Source organism: Tachypleus tridentatus, chromosome 4, assembly GCF_004210375.1.
Source record: "Tachypleus tridentatus isolate NWPU-2018 chromosome 4, ASM421037v1, whole genome shotgun sequence".
In the NCBI taxonomy this organism is placed as follows: Eukaryota; Metazoa; Arthropoda; class Merostomata; order Xiphosura; family Limulidae; genus Tachypleus; species Tachypleus tridentatus.
In genome coordinates, this window is record NC_134828.1 from 92,404,060 (window position 1) to 92,431,623 (window position 27,564).

The 27,564-nt window shown below is 34.7% G+C and overlaps 1 protein-coding gene across 3 annotated transcripts in view; it reads right to left on the bottom strand.

The window, feature by feature from the left end:
- The window catches only part of LOC143249696 (atrial natriuretic peptide receptor 1-like), a 208,086-nt gene that overhangs the window by 114,492 nt on the left and 66,030 nt on the right, over positions 1–27,564 (bottom strand). For all 3 annotated transcript variants that reach the window (XM_076500004.1, XM_076500003.1, XM_076500005.1), the window contains exons 3-10: positions 17,794–17,986; positions 16,857–16,992; positions 15,182–15,273; positions 14,091–14,223; positions 8,558–8,639; positions 7,397–7,523; positions 4,637–4,711; positions 4,007–4,084 (exon numbers count right to left, since the gene is read on the bottom strand). In XM_076500004.1, the coding sequence (XP_076356119.1) occupies positions 4,007–4,084; positions 4,637–4,711; positions 7,397–7,523; positions 8,558–8,639; positions 14,091–14,223; positions 15,182–15,273; positions 16,857–16,992; positions 17,794–17,986 (916 nt within the window). The remainder of the gene's footprint in view (positions 1–4,006; positions 4,085–4,636; positions 4,712–7,396; positions 7,524–8,557; positions 8,640–14,090; positions 14,224–15,181; positions 15,274–16,856; positions 16,993–17,793; positions 17,987–27,564) is intronic.

Genomic DNA, 27,564 nt, shown 5'->3' on the forward strand with positions numbered 1-27,564 from the left:
GGATGCGTATGCTGCCCCAAAACATTGGTGAAAGAAATCAACGATGGTCTATTATACAGAGTACAAGAACCAACAAATATACACAATTGTGAGCGTCAGGATACACTTGTATCCTACATGTCAGTCATTGGTGTAAATCTGTACAAAATTTCTCGCACCTCGCCTGTTGACGGTTACAAAGAATTCCATTATGGCATCTGTCAATAACTACACTAGATGGCAGAGTTTCATCTTCTGGTAAGACAGTGGTCTCAAGCATGTAGCGAATGTTGAGGAAGACAAAAACGGAAAAGAAATAGAGAGAGAGGCCGATATAACAGTCATAACTGTGGCTTGGATTGCAAAGTCCTGATACGAATATTACTAAAAATGTTGAGGAATTTACACGGGAAATGAGGTCATCAAACGACAAACAAATACCTTGGCTAAATGATGCGAAGTATACAAAAAATTTACCATGATGTTTCACAAGCATACGTTGAAAAACATATTACAAAAATATGTATAGACGCTAGTACACTTTGTAAATTTTTAGCATAGAACATTTAGAAGAAAAAAGGCCTAGTTATTGTTCACAGAAGTGAAAATACAAGCACAGCAGAGCGTTTACGATAGTAGTAGTGTCGTCCTTGTCAGGATTAGAAGTTAAAAACTTTCGACCCAACTGGATATTTCAACAACTTTAAGAATTTCGTCTAGTATCATAAACAAGATAAGAAGCATCGATTTTCAGTTGACAAAACCCTATAAATAAAAACAAAATCACAAAGTTCCGGAATCATCTGCAACTCAACAAAAGATGGCCAACATCCTATTGAACCATTGTTAAGAAGCCCTCTAATGCATCTTCGATAGACTTTCAGCCTTGGTTTCTTTAAATATGATATTGATACCTAATGTCTACGTATAACGTAGGATGTATGAAAGGCTTATCACGATAAATCTAGTCTAAGAATAAACTCGCCGTGTATTTGTGAAGACTCCCTGGGAATTATGGAGTCAGGCAGTTAAGAATGGAGGTAGTAAGCCTAAAGAGAGCACGAGACGAGAAAAATTGTTTTTCATAAAATTCGATTAAACCTTAATAGGTTTATTCTTTTGTTCTCTCATTATTGAATACAGAATGTCAGCTAATAGGATTTGTTTAAATTTTATTATATATATTATAATTTACTACATTTACCCTCTATTTTTGGTTTGGTTTGTTTTGAATTTCGCTCAAAGCTACACGAGGGCTATCTGCGCTAGCCGTCCCTAATTTAGCAGTGCAAGACTAGAGGGAAGGAAGCTAGTCATCACCACCCATCTCCAACTGTTGGGCTACACTTTTACCAACGAATAGTGGAATTGATCGTAACGTTATAACGCCCCCACAACTGGTAGGGTGAGCATGTTTAGTGTGACGGGGATTCGAACCCGCGATCCCCAGATCACGAGTCTAGTGCCTTAACCACCTGGCCGTGCCAAGCCTTATTTTTGGTACATTATTGTGTACTTCAATATTTTCGTTTTGTACAGCATAATCTAACTTATTTATTTTTCTTCTATATTTCATTTGATTATAAATTGTAAATAAAAGATGTAGAACACCTTGCACAGATAGCATATAAGTTAACGAAAACTATTACATTCATCCATCTCATACTTTCTAGAAAATCCGTTTTTGTATTTATATAAGTAGAAATATATTTCCCTTTTCTTGACAACCCACTAGTTTCGTGCAGTGTAACGAAACAGACGTGCACGTATCCATCATTTCTACGTTTTCTCCCCTCATTTACGAAGAGGGAAATACTGGTCTATTTCACGCACATGGAAATGGAAACATATAGTAAAAATTTAGAAAAAAACGTAATTGCACCAGAAACATCCATAAAGACAGACTCAAACAGATGTGTGTAACGAAAAAAAAAATCTGAACTTCTTAAGCAATCTTTTGTATAAAAGAACATTTCTTGGACTTTTACAAACCGAGAACACGTGATTCATGTAGGTTTTGTTAGATGCAACTTTTTTACACGCAATAGTAGCACATTCATCATTCATCTCTACTTCAAGGTAAACAGTGATTTATTTTCACATCTTTAGTAAGTTTTTACTTTCCGAACATCATGTGTTGTACATACTAATATAAGTCATTTGCGACTAGAATTAAATTACCTTACAGCCATTGTAGTTTGTAGCATTTGAACCAAACTTTCCATTTTCGAATATTTATAGAACGAAGGTTTCACTTTTATAAATTTACCATAAAAAGTTGATAAACATTAATAAGTACATTTTGTCTGGATCAAGAGTAGTGTAAGATAATGCATTTTCATCATCACACCAAACATGCTCGGCTTTTCAGCCGTGGGGGCGTTATAATGCTTCGATCAATCCCACTGTTTGTTGGTGTGTGTTTACTTATAGCAAAGATACATTGAGCTATCTGCTAAGTCCATCAAAGGGAATCGAAGCCCTGATTTTAGCGTTATAAATTCGTGGACTTACCGCTGTATTAGCGGGGGGATATTCGTTGTTAAAAGAGTAGCCCAAGAGTTGGCAGTGGGTGGTGATGACTAGCTGCCTTCCCTCTAGTCTTACACTGCTAAATTAGGGACGGCTCGCGTATATAGCCCTCGTGTAGTTTTCAAACCAAATTCACCGAGTTCATTACATTTTGAAGTTTCCTCCTGTAGTTAAATATTTTATTCGTCAGTTTTCTTTGATTGCTAGAGTGCGTTTTTCTTATAGCAAAGCCACATCAAGCTATCTGCTGAGTTTACCGAGGGGAATTGAACCCTTGATTTTAGCATTGTAAATTCATAGACTTACAGGGTGGACGATTGTTAGAGACTTATCTATTAAAATATTTTCTCTCTCTTTTGTATTGATTTCGAAGGTACTTTTAAAATCGACCCGGCATGGCCAAGCGCGTTAAGGCGTGTGACTCGTAATTTTAGGATCGCGGGTTCGCATCCCCGTCGCGCCAAACACGCTCGCCCTTTCAGCCATGGGGGCGTTATATAGTGACGGTCAATCCCATTATTCGTTGGTAAAAGAGTAGCCCAGGAGTTGGCGGTGGGTGGTGATGACTAGTTGCCTTCCCTCTAGTCTTACACTCCCTAAATTAGGAACGGCTAGCACAGATAGCCCTCGAGTAGCTTTGTGCAAAATTCACAAAACAAACAAACAAACTTTTAAAATCTTTGATTCTTATTTTCTGTTTCTCTTGTCTCCGTATAAAGTTTCTCACAAGCTTTGGTCACTTCACTCGTTACCATAGGTGCCTAATTATGGGGAGATTTGGAGAGAGGTAGAAGATGTTCTGAAGACGGGAGGTATAGGTTTTAAAACTTTACTTAAAATAAAGTACACAACAACTTTTCGACTTTCTGAGGTCATCTTTAGGTGTATTTTTGTTGTTAACCTACAAACCGTCACGTTATAACATCCCCACGGCTGAAAGGACGAGCATGTTTGGTGTGATGGGGATTCGAACCCTCGACTCTCGGGTTACGAGTCGAGTCCCTTATCCACCTGGCCATGTTAGGCCAATATATATATATCTTATATATATCTTGATATATCTTATCAAAATACAAGGTTAATTTATGACTAGTCCTTACAGTTATATGTTTTAAAGATAAGGTTTATTATCAACTATAATGACTCGTGAATTTTGAGGTGATGTTTATCACATAATCTATTAAGAACTCGCGACCCTCAGATCAGGAGTCCAGTGCCTTAACGACCTGACCATGCTTGGCCTATTGTATTGATACTGAATATTAATATTTTGGCAACTGAACGATTTAAGTTGTATCGATTTAGGAAGAATCAGTTGTTTAACTTATTGCTCAGAATAAGAATTTCAATTTTAATTTACTAATAAATGTTACTATGGTAACTACTTTGTATTACAAAATGAAAAAATTACATATAGATGGGGTAATATACGATAATTAGTGCTATAACTTTATATAGAAATACGACAAAATAATGTTCGATAAGCTACACCTACCTTTTTGATTTCTAACATAAACTGCCTGTTAATTTCGATCTTGGATTTTTTCACTGGTTTAATCGCAACCAAAGTAGACTAAATAAAAATATAGTACATAACATTACATTGATTATATTACAAACATTATATTACAATTCCCAAACATTGTACTAAAAGTGAATTAAAAGCCGAAGTAAAAGACGCCCCCTGGAATAATTTTATTTCAGATATATTCACGAAAAATGTTTTTAATTTCAAGAGTTTATTTAAACACAACTTACATCATAATATCTTTGATATTGATATATCAATTGAATAATTGATTGCTTGAATAATTTTATTTCAGATATATTCACGAAAAATGTTTTTAATTTCAAGAGTTTATTTAAACACAACTTACATCATAATATCTTTGATCAGGTACACGCAGTACAATAAATGCTAGTTTATTCCAGTTATCTAAGCCATGATTTAAAATTTACGAAAAAGAATAAATAGTTAATAAAACAGTAAAAGTAATATTGCTAATTATTTTCACTGTAGAAAAGCAAACTTAAACCAATTGTAAACTGGATCGTGCTTTTACTTCCATGAAATCATTGTTGTTGAGTAATATATATCACTTAAAAACAATAAACTGTTTGTTACCTTGTAGTAAGCTGTTTTTGTGAAAATCTGTCGACTTTGGTCTCCTAAGGTTAAGGATCCACAGGAGAGAGAGTTCTGAAAAGTCATTAAAAGTTTAGTAGTCCTCAAATTGCCCTCCTGTTATCATACCATTCATTATCGACTAGGTCCATATCATGTATCGTATTGAGTAATTTTTATGTTCTATGCCTGTTAGAACATCAGTTTAAAATACTAACAAAATAAACCGCGTTGTTAATTTTGAGTTAAGCACAAAGCTACACAATGGACTATCTGTGCTCTGCCCACCACAGGTATCGAAACTCGGTTTTTAGAGTTGTAAGTCCGTAGACATACCGCTGAGCCACTGGGGGGCAAATAAACTGGGAAAAAATAATTCATTATCAAAGTTAAATACACAGACAGGGCCCAGCAGTAATTAACTGGAATAATTGCATTGTACTGGTAAAAATATTCATGAATCCATAAACAATTTATATAATTATTGTGTAAATAGTTCAGGCGAAAATGTGTTTATAAGAATGGTAAGGATATAGACCCTGATAAGTAATGCTAGGATAAAGGTACGTTTTAAAGGTATTAATATTTGTTGGATTTATTTTAAAACTTTTTATTGTTATAAGCAAACAAGGTATAATTAACAATAATGATTCTTCGTCTGTATAGGGCCCCGGCATGGCCAGGTGGGTTAAGGCATTCGACTCGTAATCTGGGGGTCGCGGGTTTGAATCCCCGTCGCGCCAAACATGCTCGCCCCTTTCAGCCTTGGGGGCGTTATAATGTGACGGTTAATCTCACTATTCGTTGGTAAAAGAGTAGTCCAAGAGTTGGCGGTGGTTGGTGATGACTAGCTGCCTTCCCTCCAGTCTTACACTGCTAAATTAGGGACGGTAGCACAGATAGCCCTCGAGTAGCTTTGTGCGAAATTAAAAAAAAAAAACAAAAATTATATGCGAAAACTATTGGCAAGATTTTGAAAAGAAAACGTAATACGTACGATTTTCTGCTTTTGCAATTTTATCGAAATCTATGCAGAAAATAATTCTTAAACCTTCCTTGTTTATTTCATTCCAAACATGAGAAGTTAGACGGACAGTATTTTACTGAGTTCATTCCAACACGTTCACATAAGGATATATTAGATTGCAATTTTATAGCAGTTTTAAGTATTAACTCAACGTATTGAAACGTTATTACAGTCAGTAACATGACGTCCATGGGAGGGCGAGGATGTTTGGCACGACCGAAATTCGAACCCGCGACCCTCAGATTAGGAGTCGAACGTCTTAACACACTTGGCCATGCCGGGCCCCTCGCATATAACTAAATGATTACTCAAATCTTTAAAATAATACTTTTCCAGTGACGTTTCTCTTGCTTGATTTTTAAGATTAATGTAAACGTTGATTCGTGTCTCATCGCCTGTTTTTCTCCGAAACCAGAAGTACAGGGAGTTAAAAGGATTGCTAATGGTATTGATAAACGAATATTTGCACCATATACTGTTAAGCGTATCTTGTAAACAACTACATGCATTTTTTATCATATTTATTTACGTGTATTACTTATCGTAATAACATAAGCATTTGCATTTTTGATATAATTTTTATGGACAAATATAGACGGCAAATTTACTCAAGGGCACAAGAAGTCTTATAATTGATTTCTCACTTGGCAAAGATAGGAAAAAACAATCCAAAACAAACCTGTAGTTTTAACAAGCTTTATAATAGAGTAGGAGATAAATTATACATTGTTTATTCCTCATAATAACCGTTTGATATCAGTCTTACGGTGAAAAGATTAGGGTGAGCATCTAGAAAAAAATATACTGTTTATATAAAGGAAACCACACAGAGAGTAGGTGTATATAATTGTTTGTTTGTTTGTTTTGGAATTTTGCACAAAGCTACTCGAGGGCTATCTGTGCTAGCCGTCCCTAATTTAGCAGTGTGAGACTAGAGGGAAGGCAGCTAGTCACCACCAACCACCACCAACTCTTGGGCTACTCTTTTACGAATAGTGGGATTGACCGTCACATTATAACGCCCCGACGGCTGAAAGGGCAATCATGTTTGGCGCGACAGGGATGCGAACCCGCGACCCTCAGATTACGAGTCGCACGCTTCAACACGCTTGGCCATGCCGGGCCAGGATGTATATAAACAGGAGAATGTTCACTCTCTTTGACCTACCCTCTAAAGAAATCCTTTGTTATAATTCGACATTCTACAGAAAGGTCGAAGTCTCAAGTGGGTAAAGAACAAAACTTTTCTTTCATGAAGTGCCCCGGCACGGCCAGGTGGTTAAGGCACTCGAGTCGTAATCTGAGGGATGCGGGTTTCAATCCCCCTCCCACCAAACATGCTCGATTTTTCAGCCATGGGGGCGTTATAATGTGACGGTTAATCCTACTATTTGTTGGTTAAAGAGTTTGGTGGTGATGACTAGCTGCCTTCAATCTAGTCTTACACTGCTAAATTATGGACGGCTAGCGCAAACAGCGCTTGTGTAGTTTTGCGCGAAATTCAAAACAAACTTTTATGAAGCCATTTAAAAAAAAATTCATTTGAAAAGTAGAAAAAAAAAGTAAAGTGCTCTTGAAAAACCTGTTAATAATAATAAAACAACCAAGTTTTAGCTAACCACAGCATTCAATATTTTCCCTAGATGTGGTCGTTTTGATTTAAACATAAATAAACTATCAAGTGCCACATTCTGAGAAATCCGTCTGTCACGAGAGAAATGGTATGTACTTACAGAGCCACTGATCTTTGTAAAGCTCATTTTAGAATCAAAATGGCGCTTGAAAGATGGGTTCAGGACAATCTCTTCCTGTTTTATTCTCCAACTCATTGAAGCAATCTCGGCTTCGAACTTGTAGTGTCTTTAGAAATAAAACAAACAAAAACAACGCATTTCTTACGTTATTGTTTCTTCAGATATAAGAATTGTAAAAGACAACAACAAATTGTTAAATAATTAGCCTAGTGTGTAAAAGGAATGAGCTAATTATTGTATTTTCTACTAAGATTGTTTCTTCTCCTAAACTCGAACAATATTAGTGTTAAAATACATGCAATTAAACTAACAATATTAATGTTAAAACATACTATTAAACAAACAATATTAATGTTAATATACAATGTACAATGAAACTAACAATATTAATGTTAATTTATGTACAATGAAACTAACAATATTAATGTTAAAATACATGCAATTAAACTAACAATATTAATGTTAAAACATACTATTAAACAAACAATATTAATGTTCATATATGTACAATGAAACTAACAATATTAATATTAAAATACATGCAATTAAACTAACAATATTAATGTTAATATATGTACAATGAAACTAACAATATTAATGTTAAAATACATGCAATTAAACTAACAATATTAATGTTGATATATGTACAATGAAATTAACAATATTAATGTTAAAATACATGCAATTAAACTAACTATATTAATGTTAAAACAAACTATTAAACAAACAATATTAATGTTAAAATACATACACTTAAATTCAGGTTTTTAAATGAATGACAATTTATTTATTTTAGGTAAGGTGTCACGATCTTTAAAAAATAACATTAATAAATCAAAACATTTATTCACAATTAAAACATCTTTAATGTATTGCTAAAGTTTTATTTATGTAACGTTGATGCTAAATGTTTAATTTTATATATAATTAAATATCTTAAAATACTATTATATCTTCTTAATACACAGTTGAAAAATATGAAGTTAGGGTAATTTTTCATGTCCAGACAAAATTATGTTAAAGTTAACATTAACTTACCTTTCATTATATAACATTAATATTTATACAGAGAAATCATGAATATGTAGTTATTATAAATAAGTAGGTAGAATAGCAGTTCTCGAGTTCTTTGTTTCTTACCTGTAGATGAATAAAGATATTATAGTAAGTACAATCAATAGAGCAGTCAGTATTCCAGTGAAAATGGCATACCTAGGAGTCTCTGAAAAAAACAACACAAAATCTGTAATATATTGCTTTACTGGTACATTTTGTTTGTCCCATTCGTTTGGATCATTTGGTATAAAGAAAAATGCGAATGACATTTCACTCCACAATAGATAAAAAAAAGGTTTTATTTCCTCACGTTCGAATTTCTCGCCCAGCTTAACCATTGTCCACTGACAGACCCAGCTTCACCAATAAAACACGTCTTACTGAAATTGCATTTCTTTGCTAATTTAGCATTCCTATCTATTCTTTAAAACACAAGCATAATATTCACAGCACTGAGTTAGCTAACTGACAAGAAGCAACAGACAACTTAATTAATCGTATTTTGGTTGTTCGTTAACTGACGCACAAACTCAGTTATCTAACAATCTTCTCTAACATGCTCATTAATTCAATAACTATCTCACTATATAACTGATTGTTTAACTTTAGCCTAACTCACTTTTCGGTATGGCGGAAAAATTTCTTAAACTTTCAAGAAAGTTTTAGACATGTGTGTGTGTTTTTGAGTTTCGCACAAAGCTACTCGAGGGCTATCTGTGCTAGCCGTCCCTAATTTAGCAGTGTAAGACTAGAGGGAAGGCAGCTAGTCATCACTACCCACCGCCAACTCTTGGGCTAATTCTTTTACCAACGAATAGTGGGATTGACCGTCAAATTATAACGCCCCCACGGCTGAAAGGGCGAGCATGTTTGGCGCAACGGGAATGTGAACCCGCGACCCTCAGATTACGAGTCGCACGCCTCAACACGCTTGGCCATACCGGGCCAGTTTTAGACATTTAACATTTGTTTGGTTTGGGCTGCTTCTTTGTTTTTATCTAAATTGTTATTCGCTTTGAGGCTCGGCATGGTAAGTTGGGTTAAGTGGTTCGACTCGTAATCTGAGGGTCGCGGATTCGAATTCCCGTCGCATCAAACATGCTCGCCCTTTCAGCCGTGAGGGCGTTATAATGTACGATGAATCCCACTCTTCATTGGTAAAACAGTAGCTTAAAAGCTGGTGGTGAATGGTGATGACTAGTTGCCTTCCCTCTAGTCTTACACTACTAAATTAGGGACGTCTAGCGCAGATAGCCTTCAGGTAGCTTTGCGCGAAATTCAAAAACAAACAAACAGTTATTTGCTTTACTTTAGGTCCTTCTAGCTAATAATCATTACAGATTTTCAGAAACTTACAGATTTCAAACGTAGGCTATAACACTGCCCCAAAGCCTTAGAAAATATCGTTTGTTGAAAAGTCTTACTAAACTCAGACTAATCTTCCATAGTTACAATAGTGCAAATTTTGGCCTTTAACAACATTAATATTTGTAAATATATAAATATGAGAGTCAATAAATGATTAATTAGTTATGTGAAACAAAATGTATTCAAAATGTCGATTAATAAGAACGCTTTTTTTCATTATTCATTCATCTTAAACGGATCAGTCATTCTGTCTCTTTAGTGGGTTTCTTTTCTTTTATCATCTCGTTTCTTGGAGAGAAGGTTCCTTACACTAGATGATGGAAGAAACTAGCTCGAGGATACATCTTCGATGATACAGTAGAATGATCTGTACAGGAAACCGGGGTTCCCTAATAGGTTGACTCACCAATGGCGAAGTCTTCTAGTTAACTAATTGACTGTCTCCAACCAACGTATTTTAAAAGGCGATCACGGTGGATAATTTTGGTTAAGACACCATAACTTGGGTTCTACTCTATTTCACTTCAGGTTCGTTGTCTTTATTATTTTGTGCTACCATTTTTGTTATTGTTAGAGTTCAACAACTACTCTTGTATTTTTTCACGCAGTGAACAGGAATTTCGTTTTCTTAAGCTGTGAAAATGTCAGCTATAAATTTTTAGGCAGAACAGTGCAGTTTTTATAAGAAAAAACAAGAATCATACTTACAAATTTGCCAAATGCTTATCAGACATAACACATACAAAAATGAATCTATCAAACCAGATTCGTAATCCTATCATTTTTCTTCAATAGATCTAATTAAGATCAACCTGTAGGATATGCCATCAACCTGCAACATATCCATCAACTTGAATCTTTAAGATTTGTTCAACTTATTTTATTTTCCATTCTCAGAATATATTTGTTCATAAAATACCAGGCCCGGCATGGCCAAGCGCGTAAGGCGCGCGACTCGTAATCCGAGGGTCGCGGGTTCGCGCCAAACATGCTCGCCCTCCCAGCTGTGGGGGCGTTATAATGTTACGGTCAATCCCACTATTCGTTGGTAAAAGAGTAGCCCAAGAGTTGGCGGTGGGTGGTGATGACTAGCTGCCTTCCCTCTAGTCTTACACTGCTAAATTAGGGACGGCTAGCACAGATAGCCCTCGAGTAGCTTTGTGCGAAATTCCAAAAAAACAAAACAAATCATAAAATACTATTGTATGGTGAATATTCTGAGAACTTGATTGTGACCTTAACTAGGATATTTCTGAAAAAAATATTTAAAACTCCAGTAAAAAAAAAACCCAAAAAGAAAAACAAATGTTTAGAGTTCATGAATACACAGTTTCGTAGACCATCACCTACTTAGGACAGTATATTATCATATTTTCTAGCCCCTAGTTGGACAGCAGTATATGTGCAGAGCTACAACTCTAAAAACTGGGTTGCGATACCCATGTAGGACAGAACATATACAACCCATTGCGTAGCTTTGGCTGAACTTTAAGCAAACTAACAACTTATACTTTCCAAATAACGTAGTTTTGACAAGAAAGTTTTCGAACAGAGCATCATTTTCAAAATGTCCTTTAAAACACAACTTTGTTTTTTCAAAATGAAGGATTATCGATCTATCTTTCTTAGATCTTTGGTTGCTCATAAATACACGTGCTGTGTATTGTTACTGCAAGACCAATTATAAAGAATCACTAAATGACATTTTTGTCTCTGCATCCACGAGCACACGGAAGCATCACTTTTGTCAGGTGAATAAAGATACGAAACTTGACAACCGATAATTCATTCAGGATACACCATTACACGTAATGGTAATTCTGACCTTAAACTCTTATTGAAAAAGATTCTATTGTTTGATTTCAGTTATACGTTTCATAATATATTAGTACTAAGCTATTTAAAGTTTCAAACAAGACAATCTCTAAAACGATCCTTATAGATTTTCAAAAGCTATAAGTTTATAACAAGAGTATTTCAACCACATTACATCTACTGTATTCATTACACACGACACATTTCGTTCAATCTGGAGTTTTTTTATACCTGTGAAATACAACAACTCAGCAGTGGTCGGAACATTATTTATATAATCCACTTGAAACAAAAGGAATAAGTCGAATATTAATGTCGTATGCCATGTGAAATTAGTATTATTCCTGATGCTGCTGCAGTTCATATAAGTAATGTTACGACCATTACTGTGTTTATTTTATCCTAGTCGGTTTGTTTGTTTTGAATTTCGCACAAAGCTACTCGAGGGCTATCTACGCTAGCCGTCCCTAATTTAGCAATGTAAGACTAGAGGGAAGGCAGCTAGTCATCACTACCCACCGCCAACTCTTGGGCTATTCTTTTTACCAACGAATAGTGGGATTGACCGTCACATTATAACGCCCACACGGCTGGGAGGGCGAGCATGTTTGGCGCGACGGGGATGCGAACCCGGGACCCTCAGATTACGAGTCGCACGCCTTAACACGCTTGGCCATGCCGGGCCCTATCCTAGTCGGCCTGAAGAACTTTGGATTGAGCGAAACACGCCGTCAGTAATGACATATAGTGTGATTGAAATACTGTTATTATATACTTCAAGCTTTTTAAAAACCTTTAAAGAACTGGATAGCGAATGTTGTGTTTAAACATGTAATAGGCCTAATACTATATTATAAAGCGTATAATTAGAATTATTTTCGGCCGACGTACAAATCATAAAATTCTTTTTTATTCTGAATTTTTATTGATTTTTATTATTATCGTCCTTGATGATAACTTAAATAAAGATTGTACGTTGTACGGCCGTATTTATACATGAGTAGTAGGGCCGTATTTATACATGTGTAGTACGGCCGTATTTATACATGTGTATATATATTTATTTATAATAAACAAACGAGTTGCAATGTTGCCCTAGCAATTACCATATTTCTCTTCTTATAAAACTGTGAGAACGTACTTGAGCACTTCTAATATCGCATCTTTGCTTCTTACATACAGTTTATTACCAGGATGTTCTCTTCCTTGATGCCAATTACCATATATCAGGCGACACAGACAAGTTTTCCAAAGAGAATATAACTTCCAGCTTTATGCCTACTTGCTGTTGGCATCAATACATCAGTGTTCTAGGAACAATTTATGAGCTTTCATTACAAGTTCAGGTCACACAATTGTAATTCAAGTCTACGACTTTAAGTTGAGTTCTAGTTCCATATGTTGCAGGCTTAGTAGTTATTGAGGATGCAATTCTTGGACAAACGCAGAAAGAAGTGTTGCTGTATGTTTGCTTTTTGAATTTCGCACAGAGTTACACGAAGATTCTAACATGACAAGAATAACATAAAATAATTATATGAAAAATATCACGATTTACATGTATAGCGGTAAGTCTACGGATTTACAACGCTAAAATCAGGGGTTCGATTCCCCACGGTGGGCTCAGCAGATAACCCTATGTGATTTTGCTATAAGAAAACACACATATACTTCATACAGAAAATAGATGATTTCATAGAATTCTTGTTGCTGTTCTAACACCAAGTCTTATAATAGGCAAAAACATAGCACTACTAAATATGACGCAATATACTGGCCAACCTGATAGTGAATGGTATTAAAAAAATCCTATTTTCAGTTTGTTAGTTTTTATTCTGCGCAAAGCTACACGAGGGCTATCTGCGCTAGCCGCCAATAATTTAGCAGTGTAAGACCAGAGGGAAGGCAGCTAGTCATCACTACCCACCAAAGCCAACTCTTTGGTTACTCTTTTACTAACGAATAGTTGGATTGAACGTCATATTATAACCCCCCACAGCTGAAAGGATGAACATATTTGGTGTGACAGGGATTCAAACTTCCGACCCTCAGATTATGAGTAGAGTGCCTTTACCTAGAACCAAAACATAATGACAAGAAACTTGTGGTAAACCAAATAATAATTTGATGTAAGTGAGTTTTCTTTCCTTCCCGATTTTTCAAACAATCTTTACGTGACATATTCTTTTCGAAAAGCTGAATTATGAAAAAGCTATTATTAAAATCAAAACAACTTTTATGAGGTTGAAATTTACATGTGCTTGTCTCAACAATAGCTATTTTCATATTATGATCTGGCATTTTAAAGTTTTTTTAACTCACCACATTGCAGTTATTAAAGCTCAATAAATATCTTGATTTATTAATCACCACAATTTGACATAAATGCTATTAGCTTAGAGAAGTTGTAGCTTACATTAATTTTAAAAAATACCTGGGCATTCTGATCCATCAAAACCACACGAAGGCGTATCTGGTGGCGGCCCCTGGTGGCCACCAGGCCAATGAATTTCCTTTCCTTCTATGTCTACAAATTGCTTTGTGGCCCCGTAATACATTGCAACAATCTACAAATTAACAGGATAAAGAATAATATTTTTTTAAACAATATTAACTTTCAAAATAGAAATTGTTTTAAGAGTTCCGAAACAAATAAATCAAAGTTATGAATTATTAGAAAAAATAATTGTTGCACCTATCTAAATGTTTATTTTTAACACAATCTTATTTAACAAAGCTCTTAATGTGGCTGTTTAAAAAATAACAATAATTGAAACAAAATACAAATAACAACGCGATATGTCGTCCGATCTCAAAGAAGTAAGAATGTAAACTGAAACAATGTTCTCAATTGATTCGTTTTTAGCTCTGCTATCAATGATACGTGATTTTATATTTCATTTGTAATGACCTTTCTCTTTAATTAAACAATGGATCTCCGGCTTTGCAGTTGAAAATGACTTGCGCAGTTTTAATAATAAAGAATTTCACACGCTCTGTTGGAAGTGGAAACTATACAAAGTTAACACCTCAGCTTTAAATACGAAAATTAAAAATAATCAAGACCAACTTTTAAATCGGGAATGAAACGGATTTTCTCGAATATATTTCTACAAGGAAAAAAAATAAAACACTGGTTACGTATACTTAATACTGTCAGAGCAAACAATCTGTGATGTTCGGATGTTTAATTTGTAAAAAAAAAAAAAAACGAAAGAAACTAAGAAACCAAACCAAAAACCAGATATTCTATAGGCTAAAGTAAGCTCTACAAGTTATACTGAAAAGTAACCTATTTGTTCTGTCTAGAAAATAAATAGACTGCGCGATTAATCCTTTCAAAAATTCGTAGCAATTTCTCAAATAACTTTGGGTATTACATTTACTAATATTTCTGACAGATGTTTATAAATCAGTTTCAAAACAACCTGGTGAATTACGGTTTCATTATATCTCTCTCTCGAACAGAGTTAACTGATGTCCTTCGCGTGTTATTTGTTATGGGTTTGCACCTTGATCTCTTACCTCAAAAATTCCTGTATCCGGATTCATATCCATTAGTGCATAATCAGCATCTCTGTCTCCATTACTGTTAATACTGACGTTTCCAGTTATCCCTGGCGGGTAAAAGTATAATGAATCATCTCTGTCTTAAAAACAACAACAACATCATATTATCACTTACTGTAGCTCTACTCTTACAGTGCTAAATTAGGGACGGCTAACGCAGACATCCCTTGTGTTTATGCGTGTAAAATAAAAAAAAACACCAAATAAATAAACAACTTAAATAAGTTTTTTTTATTTTTTAAATTTCGCGCAAAGCTACCCGAAGGCTATCTGCGCTAGCCGTCCCTAATTTAGCAGTGTAAGACAGCTAGTTATTACTACCCGCCGCCAACTTTTCGGGTACTCTTTCACCAACGAATAGTGAGATTGACCGTCACTTTATAAAGACCCCACGGCTGAAGTGACGAGCATGTTTGGTACGTCGGGGATTCTTATCCGTGACCTTCAAAATACGAGTCGAACGCCTTAACTCACCTGGCCAATGCAGGGCCCGAATAAGAAGTAATGAGGAAATAAAGAATATTTTGAAACTAAATTGAGACCGATGTCACCAGAGACAGCAGAACAGCTGTATGACGTTTGTCAGATGTGATCGTGCAAGATTCAAAATTTACGTCAGGTTTATTGGGACTGAGCATATCGAAGACATCAAAAAACCTTAGCTGTTTATTTGTCTATTATGAATGATATTACCCGGAATATCAGGAGTAGTATATTAAATTTACACTTTTAATACTATCCAAGACAATGAAGCTAGTATATTAGGTATAAAATATGTGTATAAAGTTTATTTAGAATGATATTATTGAATACATCGGGGATAATATTTTATGATTATTTGAACTAATGATTGGCAATATGTACGAAACGTTGGCTGGCTTGCTTGCAATTGTGTTACTCAGTAGATTTAAAATATCCGACACTTCTAGAACCACAAGAAGAGGAAGAACAGTACCCTCAGACTTCTGCTTCGTAACGACATTAATTCCAGCCTGTTTGATTTCATTCGGGAAGTTGTGAAAGCCAAGAATTCTTACACTCTAGTGGCCTGTCCAGTATGCAGCCACATAGGGTGTGCATGTTCGGCGACAGGGATTCGAACTTGCAACTCTCAGATTGCAAGACGAGAATCCTAACCGTTAGAGATACTATGTGATGTTAACTACAAGTGACATTACCTAGTCAACTTAGCCTATTGTATGTATTCTGATTAAAACTTCTTAAAACATAAGGGTTACTGTGTTATATATATACACTTGGCTCATACTATTAACAACTGGATAAGTAATGTGTTAGGTTTATAGAAACCAATATTAGTTGTAAGTTACGTTTATGTGGACCGATATTTCAAAATACATCAGGGATGCCACATCCAGCTGGTACTATAAAGACAACACAAGTGATATGTTATGTGTATTCGGCATTATAGAATACACAACTTCAAAAGTTATGTGTGTGGTTTCTTTCAGTTGATGCTATCGACAACATGAGTGAAGGCTCATCCAGACTGATTCGTCCTACAACATCATGGATCCTAAATCACACTTATTGAGACTGATCCAATCCGAAACTTATTCAATGATGTTATGTTAAACCTGCGATGAGTCCAGTTGTTAATTTGTAAACTCACCTTCAAATGTTCTGTTCCACATTTTGTGTGTGATGGCTGTACCGTTGGTAATATTTTTACCTTCTTTCAAGATTTCACTTGCAGCTAACACATAAAGAAGAACAGCTTCGTAGATGGACGTGACAAACGTGTTGACCTGTCAAAACAGAAAATAAAAAGTGTCGCTTTTGACAGTTAAAAAAAACAGGCTAAATCTTACTTATTTCGAGATACAAAATTTAAATTGGAGATTTTTCAGTTTCAAGTAAATGACTTTATTATTATTATTATATTATTATTATTATTATTATATTATTATTATTATATGATTATTATTATTGTTATTATTATATTATTATTATTATATGATTATTATTATTGTTATTATTATATTATTAATTATTATATTATTATTATTATTATTATTATATTATTATATTATTATTATTGTTATTGTATTATTATTATTATTATATATTATTATTATTATTATATTATTATTATTATTATTATATTATTATTATTATTATTGTATTATTATTATTATTATTATTATTATTATTATTATTATTATATTATTATTATTGTTATTATTATATTATCATTATCATTATTATATTATTGTATTATTATTATTATATTATTATTATTGTTATTATTATATTATCATTATCATTATTATATTATTGTATTATTATTATTATATTATTATTATTGTTATTATTATATTATCATTATCATTATTATATTATTGTATTATTATTATTATATTATTATTATTGTTATTATTATATTATCATTATCATTATTATATTATTGTATTATTATTATTATATTATTATTATTGTTATTATTATATTATCATTATCATTATTATATTATTGTATTATTATTATTATCATTATCATATTATTATGCATCTTGGTTTATTAGTTTCTATTTTCCAGAACTTCATTACCTCTTCCGTTCCGTAGTCAAAACCAAATTTTTTCTTGGCAATATTTTGTACTTGTTTGGAAAATTCAGAAAATTCTTGACTATTCGGAATGGGAGCTGTGACGGTCAGTAGGGAATCGAATGCTTTTCGAGCACGATCATTTATTTCTGGTAAATCTTCTTCACGAAACCAAGGCTTCTGAGTTTTGTTCTTACTGAAATACATAGAGTACTTCATCAGTGATGTCGAGAAACCCACTTGTTGAGAAATATATATGCAAAAACGGCTCGTTTGGGTTGAGAAAATATTTTACATAGAAGAGCGAACAACGTTTCGACCTTCTTCGGTCATCGTCAGGTTCACAACCCAAACGAGGCGTTTTAGCACATATAAAGTACTTCATGTTTATATCTTGGGTTTCTTTACACGGGGTTTTACCCCCTCATCCTCCCAAAATACACACACACACACATACAAAAAGTGTTGAAAACCACAGTTTGTCGTTGAATAACATATTCAAGTATAAACTGTAAAATAGCTTTCACATTCAAATATAAGGAAGAAAAGGCTTGTTTTGATAAGTGGAATTTCTCAACTTACTGAGAATAATTCTCATTTATCATTTCTTTCAGTTAAATAACGCATATATATAGATATAACAGTTCTGTCTGGTGTATATCAATGTGGATCTGGATCCAGAGCCCATATGGTTTGTTTTGTTTGTTTGAATTTCGCGCAAAGCTACAGAGGGCTATCTGCGCTAGCCGTCCCTAATTTAGCAGTGTAAGACTAGAGGGAAAGTTGCTCGTCATCATCACCCACCGCCAACTCTTGGGCTACTCTTTTACCAATGAATAGTTGGATTAACTATCACATTATAACGCTCCACGGCTAAAAATGGGGCAAATGAATGTTTGTTGTGATGGGATTCGACCCCGTGACCCTCGGATTACGAGTCAACTGTCCTAACCTCCTGGCCATGCCGGGCTCAAGAGTGTAGATGGATCTTCACTGGAATTGGTAAGGAGGTTCATTAGGTTCATGCAAGGATATATACAAAATTTCAGTTTTGCATTTTGCGTTTTACAGTTTTGATGGGTGATCTTGTGGTTTACATCGTTACTTCATCTGACTTAGCCCCTCTGGTATGGAGTTTTATTTCACCCACACGCATTTTCAGTTTTGCCTTTTGCGGTTTTTATTGTTGTTTTTCATCACTACTTCGCTACCTGTTGAATAGATCTTCACCAAATTTGCCATGAAAGTTTATTTTTTTCGGTCCATGAGGAAATACTTACCAACTTGGGGTTTCGTATTTTTGTTTTGCAGTTTTTATGAACGTTTTCGGAGAAATGTTAAATATAGGAACGTATAATTAATTTTTTAACAACAACGACAAACCCCAAAACTCGGGACTTTCGATTAGTTGAATGTTTTTTTTTTTCTTCAGAAGTTTGTTTGTTTGTTTTTGAATTTCGCACAAAGCTACTCGAGAGCTATCTGCGCTAGCCGTCCCTAATTTAGCAGTGTAAGACTAGAGGGAAGGCAGCTAGTCATCACCAGCCACCGCCAACTCTTGGGCTACACTTTTACCAACGAATAGTGGGATTGACCGTCACATTATAACACCCCCACGGTTGAAAGGGCGAGCATGTTTGATGCGACGGGGATTCGAACCCGCGACCCTTGGATTACGAGTCGAACGTCTTAACACGCTTGGTCATGCCGGGACCCAGAAGAATGTTAAACAGTTTGAGAGTGCTTGAGTCTTTGGGTCATTTTAAAGTCACTTCACATTGTGTGAGTGATCCAGCAATTTAACTCTTTTTATCAAAATTAAGTAGGTGTAACTCACTGCATAAGACACTTTGTACATATATATATATGCGTAGCTCTGTTTGTTTTTGGAATTAAGCACAAAGATGAACAGCAGGGAGAGTCGACAGACATGTCGTTGTTCTTCAAGAGGGGGGTCCTGGTTCTGCAGAAGTCGTCGTGCATAAGAGTTTGTTTGTTTGTTTTCTTTTAGCAAAGCCACAAAGGCTATCTGCTCAGCCCACTGAGGGGAGTCGAACCCCTGATTTTAGCGTTGTAAATCCGGAGACATACCGCTGTACTAGCGGGGGGCCGTGCATAAGACTCTTTTCACAACTGATTTTTGTATATATATATAATGCTTTATATATATTTACCCTCGGTGGACTCAGCAGATATGGCTTTGCTATAAGAAAACACATACACACAAACACACATACTTATAAATAAATTGCTGTATTTGATTTTGCACATTTTGCTGGAATCTAAAAATATTGTTTTGATGTGTTTGCACATATTTGTTTCTTTTTACTGTAAGAAAATGTAGGTAAGACATACATATTTTTTGAAGGCACTGGAGGAGATATCGTAAATAAAAGAATAATTCAGGAAATAAACGATTTCTATTTTGTAACAATATTTTCAGAAACAACTACTGAATGAAACCTGGCCATGCCGGGCCTGAATCTCATGTTGAACAGTGAGACTGACAGAAAGGCAAATAAAGATAAAGATAGGAAGACTAATAGCAAATAATAGAGAATAAAACTGTCAGAGATGGAAATAACTCGGTCCATGTAGAGACGAACAATTAGATCTATCGAGAGACAAATAAAATCGACAAAAAATAGTAGACATCAAACCTGACAGAAAGGATTAATCAGAAAGATAAATTCGATCTAATAAAAAATAGGAATATTGATCTCGAATACATAGATTCATGAAATAAAATATATATGTATATACATTTAAGGCTTTGGTGGTGTTTCGAAGGAGCGTCGATACAGTTCGTATATCTACAATGTAACGTAATTTACAGTGTGATAAGAGGAACATAGAGAGAATTACGCAGTCTGGGTAAGTTTGCTCATGTGCTGTTTCTACAATATTTCCTTATGAATAATGCATGAATACATTGTAGAATATAGATAAAGAACCATTACTATCGAAAATGGTTATGTTTTTCCGAGCCAAGGTATTGATTGAACAACGCGTCAGAAAAATCTGTTCTTAAAGTATTTTTTTTATGTAAATTAGTTAGAAGATATTCACGGCAAAAAATTACATGAATAATGAAAAGGCTTAAGATATCTTTCTATTCGAGCCCGGCATAGCCAGGTGGTTAAGGCACTCGACTCGTAATCTGAGGGTCGCAGGTTTGAATCCCCGTCACACCAAAAAATGCTCGCCCTTTCAGCCGTGGGGGCGCTATAATGTGACGGTCAGTTCCACTACTCGTTGGTAGAAGAGTAGCCCACGAGTTGGCGGTTGGTGGTGATGACTAGCTGCCTTCCCTCTAGTCTTACACTACAAAATTAGTGACGGCTAGCGCAGATAGCCCTCATGTAGCTTTGCATGAAATTCAAAACAAACAAACAAATGTACTTTCACTTCGACATATCCTAGCAACTGACAACATGAAAAAAGACAACTGGAGAATTATATGGTTAAGTGCTAGGTATTCACATCTTATCTTTAATATTTCTTAGGCCTATATTTATTCTGCCATGTTCGAATGAAAACGTTTTCCAGCTCAAACTACGAACTTAGAACTATTTGAATTTTTTTTCACAGTTATTAGACAAGGCCGTAGAACTGTGAGTGTATTTAGGAGTTTATGTTATTTACTAGTTTGTTTGATATTGGATCTGTAAAATTATGCAAAATTTTGCATAAAAAATGCGCGTAAACAAGAAATATAAGTGAAATAGCACGTTCAACTATAAGACACTGTATTCAGCTCACAAGTTTGGTTGGTTTTATTTTATATCTGTTTTTCATAATAAATAATTAAAGTTAACAGTCAGTATTATTCTTTTTATTATCCTAATTTTATAATATTCTACGATATGTGTTATCAAACTGTGGGTTGTGACCCCCAAGTTTAAGGACATCTGTTTACAGGTGTTATTGATAGTAGAGGATGACAAATCAGGTTTTTTTTTTAAAACCAAATTCACTTAATTAACTGAAACTGTTTATGTTAATGTAAGTTAACTACAATAATGTAGCATATTGAAACTAGGATAATATGCTACACAGTTAATTACTAAATGCTGTTATTTTAAAACCTTTACAAGAAAATAGCGATCAGTAACTGAAGTGTAAGTGTTCGTGTTTAGTATTCAATGTTTCAGCGATACTTGTCACAACCAAAATGTTCACTAAGGTGGAAACTGTTGCTTCACACTTACATCGTTTGAAGTGTTGTTTGTTTATTTATTTTGAATTTCGCGCAAAAGTACATGAGGGCTATCTGCGCTAGTTGTTCATAATGTATTAGTGAAAAACTAGAGGGAAGGCATCTAATCATCACCAACTACCGCCAACTCTTAGAATACTATTTTACCAACGATAGTGAAATTGACCATATCAATATAACACTTCCACAGCTGAAAGGGCGAACATGTTTGGTGTGACGGAGATTCGAACCCACGACTTTGAGATTGTAAGTTGAGTGCCCTAACCACCTGGGCTCTCGTGACATTAAGAGACGTCGAAACCCTGCAGCAGCGTTCTATTATAGTTCTTTTACACACTGACCAATAAGAAACAAAGCCAATGATGCTTCTGAAACTAAAAAATATCTAAGCTTTACGTTGGGATTCTGTATATCAAATCTACTAATAAGTAAAGGATTGTTTGTTTGTTTGTTTCTTTGGTTTTGAATTTTGCGCGAAACTACTCGAGGGCTATCTGCGCTAGCCGTCCCTAATTTAGCAGTGTAAGACTAGGGGAAGGCAGCTAGTCATCACCACACACCGCTAACTCTTGGGCGATTCTTTAACCAACGAATAGTGGGATTGACCGTCACATTATAATGCCCCCATGACTGAAAGGGCGAGCATGTTTTATGCGACGGGGATTCGAATCCGCAACCCTCAAGGGCCATTTCTGAAAAATAGTCGATTACTTGTATTCTGTGTTCTTTAGTTACGGGTTTTTCTGCAAGTTGAGTAATTGGAAAGGTTTGCTTTGTTCTCAAAGCTGTGTTTATTCACTTATTCGTATGCTGTGAAACTGTATGAGATTGTTATTCAGTTTTTATAAAAACATAAATCAGATCACGTGAAACACTGCCCCGTCCCATAACAACTCTGATTTAGAAAGTTTGTCATTCTTCAAGATTTCCTGGAATCTGCTTTTCAAAATATGATTGAGTTTTTAAAAATACTGCATACAAGTCTTGTGTTTTGTGTTTTCTCAAAGAACATGCCAAACTTTTGATTCATTTTTGTCAAAAAATAATTTCAAATATTTTGCGACTGGTTTAGTTAGATAAGGAATATTAGATTCATGGTTTAAAGAAACTTCGTGATTTGTTATATTTCGTTCAAACTTACTCTAGAACCAGATGTGCTTGTTGTCCATAATTTTGAACTGATGAACCAGAAGGAAGACAGCTAGACAAAAACATCCACAGCCAATTCTTGGATTACACCTTTTATATTAGTTAAATTTTAAAATTGTGTTTATATCAGTTATAATATCAAAACTTGATTCTGTACTGAAATAATGAAGTTGATAACATTATCAGGGTTATTTATCTGAGAAACAGACCTCAAACACTTTTACATGCAAAATAGGCTAACTATCCAACATACTAAGTAACTGTTTGTCTCTCAGCAATGCACCAAAGTCAGTCTGAAAGCCAATGGACAAGAGCATCGATTTGTCAGAATTAAAGAGAGTCATGATAGTGGGTGTTTACAAGGAAAAATGTCTTTATTAAATACCATTACTGTAAACGATTAATCAGTGATGACGAGAAACCCACTTGTTGAGAAATTTATATGCAAAAACGGCTCGTTTGGGCTGAGAAAACACTTTATATACGCATACAACGCAACATCAATCATCTCAATAGTAAAAACGACAAGAAAAAGAAGGTCCACCACAACAAGAAACTAGATAAACTAAGGTGTCAACAACAAGAAACTAGATAAACTAAGGTGTCAACAACAAGAAACTAGATAAACTAAGGTGTCAACAACAAGAAACTAGATAAACTAAGGTGTCAACAACAAGAAACTAGATAAACTAAGGTGTCAACAACAAGAAACTAGATAAACTAAGGTGTCAACAACAAGAAACTAGATAAACTAAGGTGTCAACAACAAGAAACTAGGTAAACTAAGGTGTCAACAACAAGAAACTAGATAAACTAAGGTGTCAACAACAAGAAACTAGATAAACTAAGGTGTCAACAACAAGAAACTAGATAAACTAAGGTGTCAACAAGAAACTAGATAAACTAAGGTGTCAACAACAAGAAACTAGATAAACTAAGGTGTCAACAACAAGAAACTAGATAAACTAAGGTGTCAACAACAAGAAACTAGATAAACTAAGGTGTCAACAACAAGAAACTAGATAAACTAAGGTGTCAACAACAAGAAACTAGATAAACTAAGGTGTCAACAACAAGAAACTAGATAAACTAAGGTGTCAACAAAGAAAAAAACGTCTACTCGATGAACCAACAACAAACCTCGTAATTAACAGATCCGACCGAAAATTAAGCAATGAATAAATAATTCTACTCAACAAATGACTGAACTTCACAGTAACACCTAGAAATATTCCATCCATCGATATGAAAGCCTGCCTGGAAGACCCAGCTAGAAGACTGATGGTCCACTCTACACAAACTGAAAACACCAACTAAACGGAAAACAACCATTAGAAAGAAGACAACTTCAACAACAATTCCACCGACAACCAACAACCTATCTTTCCAGGTGGAAATAAAACATCTATTTCTCTGAAACACCTCAAAACAGTTTCTAAAATAACTTTTTCAAAGAATTTTTACACAAAACTATCAACATACTTTCACAGGAAAGAAACTTAAAAAATAACCACACTAAAGAAGACATTAATTCTATAAACAACTTAAAATAAGACAACAACATCAAAAATCTAAAAAAAGCAGATAAAGGCAATGCTATAATTACAATGAACACAAATGAATACATTCAAAAAATGAACAAAATCTTATCAGATACAAACAAATTTTAACTACTACATAAATACTAATCCAACAAAATCACATGAAAACCAGTTAAACAAAATACTACTACAAATGAAAAAACACAACTTTAGAAAACATTTATTCTTACCTACGAAAGACCGACTCACGCATACCACAACTATATGGTACCCCAATCCTCAGAAACCTGATTGCCCACTAGGACCCATAATGTCGACCTAAGTATCAATTAACTACAAACTCGGTAAATATATAGCGTGGATATTTTCTAAATATGTAACATCATCCGGCTCCTTTTTCAAAGACTCTTTTAACTTTGAAAACGTCTGTTACAACATTTCATCAGTGAGGTTCTCTTAAATGGAAGGTTGAGCAAAAGATCACTATTACTCCTGTGTGGGAACGTGAAAATGTGTCTATATTGGCGGCTATGACAATGAACAACTGAAACTCTATGAAGTGGTCCAATGAAAAAATTTAAAGTTCCACATAACGATTCTATTAAGGTAAATTTCATGAAACACCTGATCATAATTGTGGTTTTCCAACAAGATATTTAGGGTGTTGTAGTAACCCAGAGTTGATCCCTTTTGAAACTTAATGTTAAGTAACATGCATAATACTTGTTTTAACATTGATGAAGAAGAAAACTGGTTCTACGAACGCTATATTATTGTAATCTATAAGATCTGATTCAATGTTTTCCGAACATGATATTGTTGCAGTCTAAAAGATCTGAATTGTTCAATGTTTCTCCAACATGATATTGTTGCAGTCTAAAAGATCTGAATTGTTCAATATTTCTCCAACATGATATTGTTGCAGTCTAACAGATCTGAACTGTTGAATGTTTTTCCAACATGATATTGTTGCAGTCTAACAGATCTGATTTGTTCAATGGTTTTTCTAAGAATACGTGGGTTACCCCAACCGTTTTATTTAGCCAATAGAGACAATAATATAAGTCCGATTGAGCAACAACTTCGCGATGAATTTGATCATATTCATTGATCTGTATTCCTTTTTTGGCATTTTCGGATCAATTTACGACCACGTTCTCGGACGAGTGGGCAACAGTCAAAAATGGTACCACCGAGCGTCTCGTTAATGTTAAGCCACGCTGAGTTCAGAATGTTATTGTGACGAAAGGTGGTTCATGTACAAATCATTTAGTAGTTCTAACAAAACGGTGAAGATTTTGAAATGTGATGTAACCGATATTTAGATTTTGAATAAGTCGCGTAACAGTAACTAACTTTCTTTTTCATATTCGTTTTGAAACCTATTTGATGTGAAAAATGTATTTCTGATTGATTTGCCTCTTAAGTGTTTGAGCCACAGTAAAGCCTATTCAATTTGGGCAAAATGAAGAGAAGGTGACGGATAAAGTGGTTTATTTATGGTGTGGAGATAACATTAAATTTTGTTGAATAATTAAGATAAACACATTTTGTTGCATTTAACAGTTTCTTTAACAAAAAGAAAGTTACATAATGTCATAAGCCTTTTTTAAACGTGTTTAAAAACATTATTATGTAGAAAGTTAAACTTGTTGTACAACATTAATGTAAACGTTTGCTGCTTATTCGTTAATTAATGTGTTTTTCAGAGCACATTGAACGAGAATTGTGTAGAAAAATGTTGGATATATATACGTGTATGTGTGTGTGTGTATTAGTGTGTAATTTGTAACATTGAAGATTCGACGGGGCAGGATTTAGCACCTCTTAACACAGTAAAATGTTTAGAAAATGAGATACTATTCAAACATTCTGAATTAGACTACTAATTAGGTCAGAGACCAAATCATCACTGTTACTTAAGGCATAACCTTAATACTGTTTATTAATCTAAAAACTTAATGAAAGGCCCCCAAATTGGTTAGCGGTAATTCTGAAGGGTTACGAAGCTGAAACCCTGGTTTTGATATCCGTGGTGAGAGCAGTACATGTAGCTGATTGTTAGTTTTGTGCTTAGCTACAAACAGATAAACAAATTTATAAAAAAAAACAACCAAATAAACTTCAAATAAGATACTTTAAGAAACTGTGGGAATTACTGTACATTAGTTGTTGCACTTTAGTTAAATGAATTACTCTAAGAATTTGACACCGCTTACTATTTCAAAAGGTCATCTATCAATTTCAAAGTAATAATGTTAAAAATGCAGATCAAAATAGTGTAAAAGTATCTATCTACGCATAATTGTCCCTAACTACAAACTGATAGGCTAGCAAAAACACTTTCCCACATCTTTCGAATTTCTGTAGTCGAATAGTTGGGTTTGATCATCCATCTTATAATACACCTGTGGCCACAAAGAACGTAACGAAGTTGTGAGCAACGGACTGAAAAACATGAACTCTAGGATTCACAGCCTAATACGCCAATGAAGGTCCTGGGCCCGGCATGGCCAAGCGCGTTAAGGCGTGTACTTCGTAATCCGAGGGTCGCGGGTTCGCGCCCGAGTCGCGCCAAACATGCTTGCCCTCCCAGCCGTGGGGGCGTTATAATGTGACGGTCAATCCCACTATTCGTTGGTAAAAGAGTAGCCCAAGAGTTGGCGGTGGGTGGTGATGACTAGCTGCCTTCCCTCTAGTCTTACACTGCTAAATTAGGGACGGCTAGCACAGATAGCCCTCGAGTAGCTTTGTGCGAAATTCAAAAACAAACAAACAAACAAATGAAGGTCCTGCCTAACGTCTGTTTATATGAAACAACATTAGCATGTTGATGTGACCAACACACAGATGGCGCCACAAAAT